Source organism: Nerophis ophidion, linkage group LG10 (assembly GCF_033978795.1).
Source record: "Nerophis ophidion isolate RoL-2023_Sa linkage group LG10, RoL_Noph_v1.0, whole genome shotgun sequence".
NCBI lineage: Eukaryota > Metazoa > Chordata > Actinopteri > Syngnathiformes > Syngnathidae > Nerophis > Nerophis ophidion.
This window is the reverse complement of record NC_084620.1, coordinates 35,563,665-35,576,499: the sequence shown is the minus strand read 5'-3', so window position 1 is coordinate 35,576,499 and position 12,835 is coordinate 35,563,665. Positions and strand designations below refer to the sequence as shown.

Here is a 12,835-nt window from a genome sequence, read left to right as displayed (position 1 = left end):
GCTGACACGGAGCGTAGGCTAAATAATTATTCCTCTCAGGAGAATGTAGACAGGGCCTATGTTGACCGTGGTTACGAAACCATTCAGGTGAATTCTATTTGCTTACAGTAGGAGGCGTCTGTCCATGTAAATCAAACGTAGCCTGGCCCTACTCGGTGGATATCACAGCCAGGAAGGAACGATTCGGGAAGGTGAACATGGGGTTGAAAGGCAATGTCTAAGTCTGCTCACTTCACTCCGAGGCAAGATACCCATGTAATCGTGTGGTCCGAGGCTTTGCTCACCTTCAGGCGCTTGGCTACGTGAGCAAAGAATACAAACTGCTGAGGATCACCGCTGATTAAAAGTGATCCACGTGGGCACGAGGCTCTTTGAAGTGCAACGATAAAACAAAAGCTGATGGCCTTTCCTAATTTGATGGCTAAGTAATTCAAAACCTCGCCACTGAATTATTTTCTGACAGAGGGCAGAGAGAAAACTACTAACCGCTAACAATAATGAAGTTAAGTGTTTTGTGGCGCACACTAGCTCGTCGTCCGGCAAGTAAATGTTATTTCATCAGCTGGAAATGTCTTGAACATTATTTTTTTTTCCCCTCTCACAGCTGACTCATCTCAATGACATTTTTTTAAAATGTCAACTCTTCTAAATATGAGAGCAATTAAGTCCCACAGTTGCCTGGTTACCTGCTCGGAGAGGTTGCCTTTGCGATTACTGTAAGATTAAGAAGACGCAGAGGCAGGGAAAAAAAAAAAAAAAAGCAACTCCATACCTCGGAGTTTACACTGAATGGTCAGTATTGTTCTCCGCCTTCCTCCCTGCTGTGGTGTCCTTGTGAGAACAGTAGGGGCCTTTCTCTCTAACGTGAACAGGGCCTTCTTTCTTGTGCGTGTCTCTAGCTCTTCCCACAGAGAACCTGAACCCATACAAATACCGACTTTAGCCACTATTAACAGCACACCTGCGACTCTCTATTCTAATAGCGATAACAGGACATCAGAAGCAGCTACACAAGCGACTTTCAAACACGCTCAGGATAACAGGTCAAAAATGCGTACGCAATATGGTCAGGGTTGGCTAAGTATGACACACAATTCAGAGCGTACAAAAAACATATTGCAGGGTTAATGTCTAGGCTGAATAAATAATTATTTAAGTAGTGAGCACAGTGACACACAATACATTTGGCAAATGGAGTGCCCTTTTAATTATGCAAATGACATCCAAAAGCAACACCACACCACACCACATATGTATATATGTATATATATATACATATATATATACAGTGCAGGCCAAAAGTCATTTTAACGTGTTTTCTTTATTGTCATGACTATTTACACCTGTGACGTGAGAACCATTTCAAATGACTACCTCTTGAAGCTTGTCGAGAAAATGCCGAGAGTGTGCAAAGCAGTAATCAGAGCAAAGGGTGGCTATTTTGAAGAAACTGGAATAAAAAACATGCTTTCATATAAAACATATATATATATATATATATATATATATATATATATATATATATATATACATATGTTTGTATATATATATATGTATGTATATATATACACATATCTATTTATATATATGTGCGTGTATGTATAAATGTACATATACACGCTTACAATATGAATAGATATGCACATATGTAAATATATATTTACACACACAAATATACACATATATATATATATATATATATACATATATAAATATATTAAGGGTGTTGGAAAAAATCGATTCGAATACGTTCTGCGATTCAGAATTGATTCTCATTTTTGAAAAAATGATTTTTAAAAATTAATTTTTATTTTTTTTTATAATCAATCCAACAAAACAATACACTTTGCAATATCATAGCAATGCAATCCAATTCCAAAACCAAACCTGACCCAGCAACACTCAGAACTGCAATAAAGCCACAAACACAACACAGAACAAACCAAAAGTAGTGAAACAAAAATGATTATCAACAACAGTGTCAATATTAGTTATAATTTCAGCATAGCAGTGATTAAAAATCCCTTATTGACATTATCATTAGACATTTATAAAAATAAAAAAACAAACAGTAGTGTGACAGTGGCTACACTTGCATCGCATCTCATAAGATTGACAACACACTGTGTCCAATGTTTTCACAAAGATAAAATAAGTCATATTTTTGGTTCGTTTAATAGTTAAAACAAATTTACATTATTGCAATCAGTTGATAAAACATAGTACTTTACAATTACAAAAGTTAAAAAAAAAAAATCTACTATGTTAGCATGTGAGCAGACGGGTGGATCCTGCTGAAATCCTATGTATTAAATGAATACAGAACCGTTTTGAATCGGAAAAATATCGCTTTTGAATCGAAAATCGAATCGAATCGAAAAAATCGCTATATTACATTATCGAATCGTGACCCCAAGAATCGATACTGAATCGAATCGTGAGACACCCAAAGATTCACAGCCCTAATATATATATATATATATATATATATCTATATATATATATATATATATATATTTTTTTTTTTATTTATCTATTTTTTTTTTTTTCTGCAGCTTGTTCCTCTCGGGGTTACGGGGGGTTTGGAGTTCATCCCAGGTACACTCGGGTGGAAGGCAGACTACACCCTGGACAAGTTTCTACCTCATCGCAGAATATATAGATAGATAGATGGATAGATAGATAGATAGATAGATAAATATCTATACAAATATATATCATATCAATCTATACAGATATATATCATATTAATGCTTGGCCAATATATTTTCTTTTGTTTATGTTTGTCGACAAACAAGCCGGTAGTAAATGAATGTATGGATTTTATGTTTGTTTTTTTTTAAGCAATTTATTAAAAAGAAGCATGATATGGCGGAGACTGAAGAAAACAAAGAACACGAGTGGGTCCATTAAAGGGTACGGAGATCACATAGGAGCAAAAAAATTGCAGTTGTGTTTTTTTTTTCACAAATCAATTCTTTATAATTCCAACATTCTTTTAAGAATGTTTGCGCTATCACACGTCGTCGTGCCTCTTATTTTCTTCTGCCTCGCCAATACAGAAGGGAGCTAAGACTTGCTGGAGGGCAGAGAGAAGAAAGCAAGATAAGAGGGTAGCGGAAAGTAACACAATATGGGAGGTGACGTCAAAGAAAATATGAAAAATTGAAAGCCAGTGCAGGGTCAGTAAATTGAAACAGACCGTGGAAAGGAATGCTAGCATGACCCAATGACCAGATGTTCCTACTTAAGACGGCACAATCCAAACAAAGCGTGTGTGTTCATCTACCTGTTCATCTACCTGTCTCTCTTCTCCCAACAGAAAAAGGCTGCCTTGTCAGAGCGGGGAGTGCATGCCACTAGCCATCCTCCGCCTCAGGGATAAATTAACCACAAATCAAAGCCTTATGCGGGCTGTCTGCAACCCTCTGACACACATTAGCAGTGACTGAAAAAAAGTTTGGTGATGGGGCGAGTGGTAACAAAACCCCCTCAATGAACTAACCTAAACCATTACGCTCCCTTTCAATAATACATGTGAATGGCACTCCGAACCAAAACAGATCAATACTGCTAAGTTGACACACATTAGCACATAAAGGAAGCACGACTACTGAGACTAGCCCTGTCAGAATGCATTATGCTCGACAAAACACTTAGAAAAAAAAAACAGAATATGTTTAAGAGTGGTGGTTGGAAGGGAAAAAAAACATGGAGACGCTTCTTCTTACCTGTTTGTTGTACTTGTTGATGGTTTGACTGCTGTAGTCGGAGCAGTGGTCAGAACCCAGAGAAATGTTATCTCCGGTGCCAACAAATGTATTGGCCGGAGGAAGGTCCTGAACCGCCTGGTGCTTTTTGCCAGCCGTAGGGGACTGCGGGTGAAGCTGCACGGTGGGGAGCGGTGAGCTGGACTTGTAGTGTCGGGCCAGATCCGGGCTGCCAGGCCCTCCGTTCACCGAGCGGTAGCGGCCCATGCCAGGACTGTCCGACAACTTCTCGTTGACGCCGTCGTAGCGCTGGCTGTTGGGCTTGGAGGCCTCCACCGTGACGATGCTGCTGTAGAGCGGCTGCTTGGACTTCTGCTTCTTCTTGTCCTTCTTGGGCTTCTTGGACTTGTCGTGCTGCTGTGGCGTGAAGAAATCTTCGTGGTCCTTCTTTCCGGCCTCATAACCATTCTTATTCTTGGGCCGACAGTATCGGGCCATGACCACCACCAGGATAATGAGGATGACCGTCATGATTCCGGAGACGACTCCAATGACAATGCTCAGACGCTGCTTGCTGAGGTCGTAATTGGGGTCTCCGGCGATGTTTGTATTGAGAGACGTGCTCAGGCTCTTTGCCACCTGCGCCTCCACCACCGTGGAATTGGAAAGAGTCTCATTAACATAGACATGAACAAGTGTCGTCGTGGCCTGGGAAGGCTGTCCGCTATCATTCACCTGAACCACTAGCCGGTGTAGTCCATAGTGCTTCTGCTCCAGCTTACCCACCAGTGAAATGACGCCAGTACCCCCATCGATCTCAAACAGTTTAAAGGGGTTCCCGCCAATTATGCTGTACTTGAGGTCAGCATTGATGCCAGTGTCTGTGTCGGTGGCTATAACAGTCCTCACTACGGTTCTGATGTTGCTGGAGGGCGGTAGAAGGGTGTAGGAACTGTTTATTGGGAAGGTGACAGTTGGTGCATTGTCATTATCATCCATAACAAACAGTGACACGGTGGCAGTAGCTGACCTAGGCGGGTCGCCCCCGTCCACTGCTTTCACACGGAAAGTGTACGTGGTTTTCTGCTCTCTGTCAAAGGACAGTGTTGAGAAAATAGTCCCAGTGTCATTTTCAATTGAAAAGATGTCTTCCTCCTCCTCAATAAAAAGACTCATTTGTGCATTTGGGCCTTTATCTACATCGATGACTGTAACCATGCCTACTGGGCTGTTTGGCTCCAGATTCTCTTTGACATAGAAGGTAAACACATCTTGCATGAACTTTGGCTCGTTGTCATTTTTGTCTGCCACTAGGATGACTACAGTCGCAGAGCCCTGTAAGGTGTTTATACCCTTATCTTTGGCTATCACTTTAAATTCGTATTGCTCTGTTTGCTCTCGATCCAAAATGATGTTTACTCGGATATCGCCGCTGTCTGCATCAATAGAGAAAATCCCATTTACAGATGAGTCGAGGGAATAGTATAGTTCAGCATTCTTCCCGCTGTCTGCATCAATTGCTGCCACCGTTGTCACCCTCTCACCTGGGGCGTTGTTTTCTGGGAATGACACCTCCACTACATTGAGGTTAAAGATGGGAGAGTTATCATTTGTGTCACCCACTTTTACCATCAGAGAGTTATTACTGGCCAGACTGGGGCTTCCTGAGTCCACAGCCACAATGACCACATTGTATTCCTGCATGGCCTCATAGTCTAACGGTGCGGATGTATGGAGGAAATATTTCTTTTTATTCTGCTCGCCCTCCATCTCGCTGGCTGGCTTGAGCTGGAAGGGAACATCGCCCACCACTGTGCAGGTCACAATGCCGTTCTCGCCTTGGTCGCGATCTGACACCTGAACTAAGGCGATGGGTGTGTCCACCACCACGTCCTCAGCCACGTTGGCTACTCCGTCTTTCAGGAAAATGCGTCCAATTTTGCGTATCTCGATGGCAGGCACATTATCGTTCTCATCCTTAATATTGAGCACCACTGTGGCCTTGTCCATTTTTGGAGGCTGGCCTCGGTCACGGGCCATTACTGTAAACCTCAACTGGCTTACTTCTTCTCGGTCGATGCGGTGCAGCACACTTAGCCAACCCGTGCTCTCATCCAACCTCAGCAGCCTCCTCACAGACTCTGTGGCCGCCCCGAACACGTACTCTATTTGACCGTTCACCCCTACGTCCGCATCGGCCGCTTTGAGCTGCAGGATGGGGGTGCCAGGGGAGCTGTTTTCCAGCAGGTCGGACTCATACACGCTCTTCTCAAACCGGGGGCTGTTGTCATTCACGTCTGTGATCATCACCCTCAGGATGGCCTGGGAGGACCGTGGCGGATCACCCCCGTCCCTCACGCGCAATGTCAGCTCATAGGAGTCCCTGTGTTCTCGGTCAAGCGCCCCTTTAATGATGAGCTGGGGCTGCTTCTCACCATCCGTGGTGTCAGCCACTTGCAGCTCAAAGACACTGCTTCTGCTCGCGCCCTCCTCAAATCTCCTCTTCCCAGGGTACGAATCCCCGGAGGAGCGCCTTGAGTTCTCCACGTTATCCTGAATGAGCTCATACCTCTCTATTCCATTCCTGCCAAAATCTCTGTCAGTGGCTGTGGGCAGCAGATAAAGGGTTCCAATGGGTCTGTTTTCCTCCACAGAAAGAGTCAGTACAGGCGAAGGGAAAGATGGAGTGTTGTCATTGATGTCGAGAATGATGACTTTTCCCTCAAAGAGGTCGACCCAGCTCTGAGCTGGACCAATCACTGAAACCTCAAAATCTATAAAACACTCGTTCTCATCAAATATCATTTGGCACTGTTGTAATTTTTCACGGTCTATCCGTCTCTCGTTGGTGGTGAGCTCGCCCGTGATGTTGTCTATTTTGAAAAAATCAGAGCCCGACTCCAGCGTGAAAGTCACCTCGCCGGACCCGGCGACGATGCCCAGGTCTGCAGCCACGTTGCCCACCCTCACATCCGGGGGTCCCTCCTCAGCTAAGCGATACCGGAGCACTTGCTTGGCAGCGGGCTGGTGCACAAACTGCAGGATGAGCATGCAATAGTACAAATAGTCCACAGCTCCGATAGTCCTCATTGTTCTCGTCTGGAAAAAAAAGACCTACCCCCCCAAAAAATTTAAATTTTAATTGAAACGTAGTGTGGATTCTGGAACAAATTGCTGCTTTCACGAGGAGAGGAGCCACATGTGTGAGACTTCTACATCCCTACCTGCTGCAGTGGATAGCACCAAGTTTCCCTTTCTCTCTCTAGCTCTCTCTCTCTCTCTTTTCTTATGAATTACAACAAATAAATATCACTCAACGTGCAAAAAAACCCAGCAGAAAGTACCAGCGGTCCACATCATCTCTTGTCACTCACGTTTGATTTGTTTCTTTTTTCTCCCCCCCGCTGTGATATGTCCACACGAGTCACACACTCCACTGTGGAAGCTGGTGAGCCGCCTCCGCTCTCCTCCTGCAAAGTCACTTTTTAGAGAGCAGTTTTTGGCATGATGCAACACAGCTCCAGAGTAAAAGCAGCAACAACAACAACAACAAAAAAAAGGTAAATCCTTGTGGATCCTTCAGCAACCTGCCCGCTCACCTGCAAGCGTGTGTCGGCTGCATTTCTCTGCAGCACAACGAGAGGGACGCACAAATGATATTCCTCTCTCTCCTTTTTTTTCCCTTTGCGTCTCTCTCTCTCCTTCTCTCCTACTCTCTCTCTCTCTCTCTCTCTCTCTCTCGCTCACCCACTCAGACCCCCTCCCCTCCGCGGTAAACTTGGCCAGGCATTCCTGGTCCGGGGGCTGTCAGACCATATGTCGGATTGCCTTCATAATTATTTTTTATTATTACTATTATTATTATTTTTTTTATTTTTTTTACTAAGACCGTGCAGCATGTGCGCGCATCGCTGTGGGTTTCCATGTGGTTACTACTACGACCGATGCGTGTGACCGCGAACGCATCCGACGTGATCCCATATAAATAAAAAAAATAAATAAAAAAGACTTATTACACGCGTGGCGCTCCACTCGAGTCTGCGCTGCAACTCTTTACCGCAGTAAATTGGCATTAGAAGAAGGAGCATGAGACCAATGAGAAGAGAGAGGAGAGAGGAGTGGTTAAGCGTCGGTCTGGATTTTCAGCAGTGCATTGTATCCTTGCTCGCCGGCGCCTTCTATCGACCAATTACAGTCACGCTCGCCCTTGAAGGGAGAACAGCTCCATTAGTAAAAAAAAATAATAATAATAATAATTTTGTGTGTGCAAAACTTACAAAATGATCATGTTTCTAGTAAAACTCACAAAGTTACATTATTTCAGGAATTTTTAGACACTTTGCATTTTTGGTTTAGGAGTTATGTTTGAATAAATTGTCATTGCTTTTTTCACATTTTCTCAGATTCTAAGACAGTGGTTCTTAAAGGCCTACTGAAATGAATTTTCTTATACAAACGGGAATAGCAGGTCCATTCTATGTGTCATACTTGATCATTTCGTGATATTGCCATATTTTTGCTGAAAGGATTTAGTAGAAAACATCCACGATAAAGTTTGCAACTTTCGGTGCTAAGAGAAAAGCCCTGTCTCTACCAGAAGTCGCAGAAGTCACGCCAAATTTCTTCTCCCTACAACCCCCCCCCCCCCCCCCATTTACTTCCGGGGTCATGAATAATACTGACGTTTTGTTAACGCTATATCATAAAAATATAACGCTATATTATAAAAATACAGACGTTTTGTTAACGCTATATTATAAAAAAAAAAATTAAAAAAAAAAATTCACAAACACAAGCTATGGGATGACATAAGAGGAACCGCGACCCCGGAAGTAAATGCGTCATCCCGTAGCTTGTGTTTGTAAATTGTTTTTAAACATTTTTTATAATATAGCGTTAATAAAACGTCTGTATTTTTAAAATATAGCGTTTTATTTTTAAAATATAGCGTTATATTTTTAGAATATAGCATTAATAAAACGTCTGTATTAATCATGACCCCGGAAGTAAATGGGGGGGGAGGGGTGTAGGAGGGAAGAAATTTGCCGTGACAGCTCCTCACATATTCACATTGATTTTAATGGGAGCCTCCAACAAAAAGTGCTATTCGGACCGAGAATACGACAATTTCCCCATTAATTTGAGCGAAGATGAAAGATTCGTGTTTGAGGATATTGATAGCGACGGACTAGAAAAAAAAAAAAACGAGATTGTTTTTAGACACATTTAGTAGGATCACTCTGGGAAATCCCTTATCTTTATATTGTGTTGCTACTGTTTTAGTGAGTTAAATAGTACCTGATAGTCGGAGGTGTGTCTCCACGGGTGTCTTGACGCCAGTGTCTCAGGGGAGTCGAAGGCAGCTATGGACGGCACAAGCTCAGATTTTCTCCGGTAAGAAGCGACTTTTTAACCACAATTTTCTCACCGAAACCTGCTGGTTGACATTCGATCGTGATTAATGTTCGCTTGACCGCGCTCTGATCCATAGTAAAGTTTCACCTCCAGGAATTTTAAACAAGGAATCACCGTGTGTTTGTGTGGCTAAAGGTTAAAGCTTCCCAACTCCTTTTTTCTACTTTGACTTCTCCAATTTTAATTGAACAAATTGCAAAAGATTCAGCAACACAGATCTCCAAAATACTGTATAATAATACCATTAAAGCAGATGACTTTTAGATGTGTGCGCAGCGCTCATACTTCCTAAAAACTTGTGACGTCTTGCGTACAGGTCATCATTACACAACGTTTTCAAGACAAAACTCCCGGGAAATTTAAAATTGCAATTTAGTAAACTAAAAAGGCAGTATTGGTATGTGTTACAATGTTAATATTTCATCATTGATATATAAACTATCAGACTGCGTGGTGGGTAGTAGTGGGTTTCAGTAGGCCTTTAACATGGGTTCGATCGAACCCTAGGGGTTCGGTGAGTCGGCCTCAGGGGTTCGGCGAAGCCTTCGACATGGAGATCAAGACACACCCGACTCATCGTGTACATAAAAAATTATCTCTATCGGCATATTATGGATACCCCCAAACAATGTTCCCTCAAATTTTTCATTTGCGTGAGCGAAACCAAAAACTCCTTGAGCATTCAGGGGAGCATATGTTAGCGACGTTAGACATGCACATGTACTGTGGCCACACCAGCAGAACACCGGTCCCAAACCTGACTAAATAACAAGTTAAATGTTTTATTATTATAATCAAATGACAGCAGTCATTTCCATGAGATTATTTTCTAATTTAAGTATTTTGGCCCAATTACAATAACAATAACAAAAAATACTGTTTTTCATGAGCTGTGTAATAGTAGTGTATGTCTGGGTGGGGTTCCTGCTTTGGAAATATGTTTTACCCCTTTCTGATATCGCATTTAGTTCCCACTAAAATATTCACACAATAAGATGCAAACTTGGGATCATGTGTACATTCCTGTAACTTTGTTTGTAAAACATATCTTTTAGTATTTATTTAATATAATAACATAATTTCATGGTTAATATTTATAAATAATGATTAAAATTAAGAAAAATACTTTTATTGTTCACTTAAGAAGGGTTCGGTGAATGCGCATATGAAACTGGTGGGGTTCGGTACCTGTAACAAAGTTAGAAACCACTGTAGAGAAGTTAAGTCCCTACCTTTAGTCAAAAGTGATTTATGACCCCCCATAAAACAATGATTTATGACCCTCAAGGTCAAAGGTCAATGATTTATGAGGGGTCAAGTTCAAAGGTTAATGATTTATGAGGGGGTCAAGGTTAAAGGTCAAGGTTAAAGGTCAGGTTCAAAGGTCAGGTTCAAATATCAAGGTCAAGTGGGTGTGGCTTACCCGGAAGAGGGTGGAGTTAAGACCTGCGGTGGGAGTGGTTAAACCAGGAAGAGGGTGGAGTTTTAAACAGAAAGAGGGCAGAGTTAAGACCTGCGGTGGGAGTGGTTAAACCAGGAAGAGGGTGGAGTTAAGACCTGACAGGGAACAGAGGAGGGATCAGTTTTTTTAAGAAAGCAATGTCATCTGAGCAGCATGTGACCATATATTTGATAGTTTAAATGTTTACGATCGTTTGAAACAACTTCCAGATTTCGATGTATTGATGGCTGGGAATGTTACGTGTGGAGATGTGGACACGCACGCACTTCACACACACACACACACACACACACACACACACACACACACACACACACACACACACACACACGAGGGGTACAAAAGGGCAGTGTAAGGCTTAGTCATTATTTGGAGCTTTATACGTTAGCGTAAAGACTTTGTTCGATTCGGTCATGATTAGTGAAACGCCTGTTTCGATTTATAAAAATAATAAAACTTACATTGACGCTCCGCAAAAAAGTCGAGTGTTTCTAAATCGTATTCAGATGCCGCCGACCGAATCTTTGCGTGAGAAATGGGATTTGGAAGCGTACGGGATGGAGGGATCTTTTGGATTTGTATTCAGATACGAAATGGGTGATATCTGCTTATTTCAGCTAAAAGAAAGAAGAGACGGAAGCCCTTTCTCGATATTTTCATCGTTATCTATCGTGGATTGGGAAGTTTTTGGTGGACACGCACACACACGCACACACACGCACACACACACACACACACACACACACGCACGCACGCACGCACGCACGCACGCACGCACGCACGCACGCACGCACGCACGCACGCACGCACACACGCACACACGCACACACGCACACACGCACACACACACACACACACACACACACACACACACACACACACACACACACACACACACACACACACATTCGTACGCACTGAAACAACTTCCGTACCTCACGAAAACATATTTAAACAGATGGAAAAAACTATCGCAGAACACAGTGTCACGTAGCAACTGGTCTTTACGGTCGTTTGAAACAACAGGTCAGTTTGGGGGACAAAAGGAGGGTTCAGTTTTTACTGACCTCCCATCTGACAGTTTAAATGTTTATGACCGTTTGAATCAACAGGTCAGTTTGGGGTACAAAGGAGGGTTCAGTTTTTATGGGAGCTTGAGAATTTCGTATGAATAGAAACTGGCCACCCATTTGACCGTTTAAATGTTTACGACCGTCTGAAACAACTTCCATACCTCACGAAAACATATTTAAACAGATGGAGAACTAGAGCAGAACACAGTGTAACCGCGATTTGCAAAATGAAAGGTAATTTCTTTTTTTTTTTTTTTCATTCCTTGTAACACGTCTGTTTAATGTTACTATAATAAGTATTTATTCGAACTAAAAACAGTCGAACATCGAGTTGAAATTCACCCACCACCAAGGGATCTCCTAACAGAGTCTCCAATCCTTTTGTGTAAGTACCGATTTTTTTTTTTTTTTACTGTATTCATTTCATTACCTCCGTTTTTACCACATTATTAGACAATGGTTTAACTCCGTTTAAGCATTTAAACGTTAAAAGCATTGCACGTGTACGACGATGTAATACCTTTTTTTTTTTTTAACAGCCGATGACGACGAAGTGAAAGACGAAGAACTTTGTTTGATCGATCTTACAAAGTTGGAAGATGATTATCGAGGTGTGTTTAAACCTTCGAATTATTTAATATTGTGTGTATTCATTATTTTGTTTTATAGAGGATTCGCCGGAAGAGACCAACGCGATCCCTTTAACCCAATCGCAGTCTGGTGAGTCAAATAATTCTCATTTTTACAAGAAAAAAAACATGCGGTATACGATACATATATACATATATTTACTTACAGATTTTCCGTTTACATCTCTTGCTCACTGGTCTCCCTTAACGCTGGAGGGTCCGTCAACGGCCATTCCAGGCAGAGAAGGCTTGATTGCGCCAAAGACTCCAGACATCGAATCCTTGCTCCGTGGGGAAATCATCGAAAACGACGGTGAATGTCCAACAGGCACCCGCTGTAAGTTTTTCTCGTTTTCTGTAAGCTTTTTAAGATTCTCAGGAGCTTTAAAGAGCTCCTCTCATTCCAATGTCTTTCGCTCAAATGAATTTCGCGCCTAAGGGGAATGGGCGGGGACTGATTCCGGAGGTGGGCGGTTGTTTCCGCCAAGCAACCTTCTGGTTGAAATGGAGTGTGGATCAAGATGGATCCCTACTCTATATTCTTTT

General features: G+C 42.3%; 1 protein-coding gene across 3 annotated transcripts in view; it reads right to left on the bottom strand.

The window, feature by feature from the left end:
- The window catches only part of pcdh7b (protocadherin 7b), a 264,981-nt gene extending 257,329 nt beyond the window's left edge, over positions 1-7,652 (bottom strand). Inside the window, exon 1 of one of the 3 annotated variants that reach the window (XM_061913584.1) lies at positions 3,732-7,652. In XM_061913584.1, the coding sequence (XP_061769568.1) occupies positions 3,732-6,800 (3,069 nt within the window). In that variant the 5' untranslated portion in view covers positions 6,801-7,652. The remainder of the gene's footprint in view (positions 1-3,731) is intronic. The other 2 variants (XM_061913583.1, XM_061913582.1) reach the window with 2 other exon arrangements.
- Between the last annotated feature and the right edge of the window lie 5,183 nt (positions 7,653-12,835).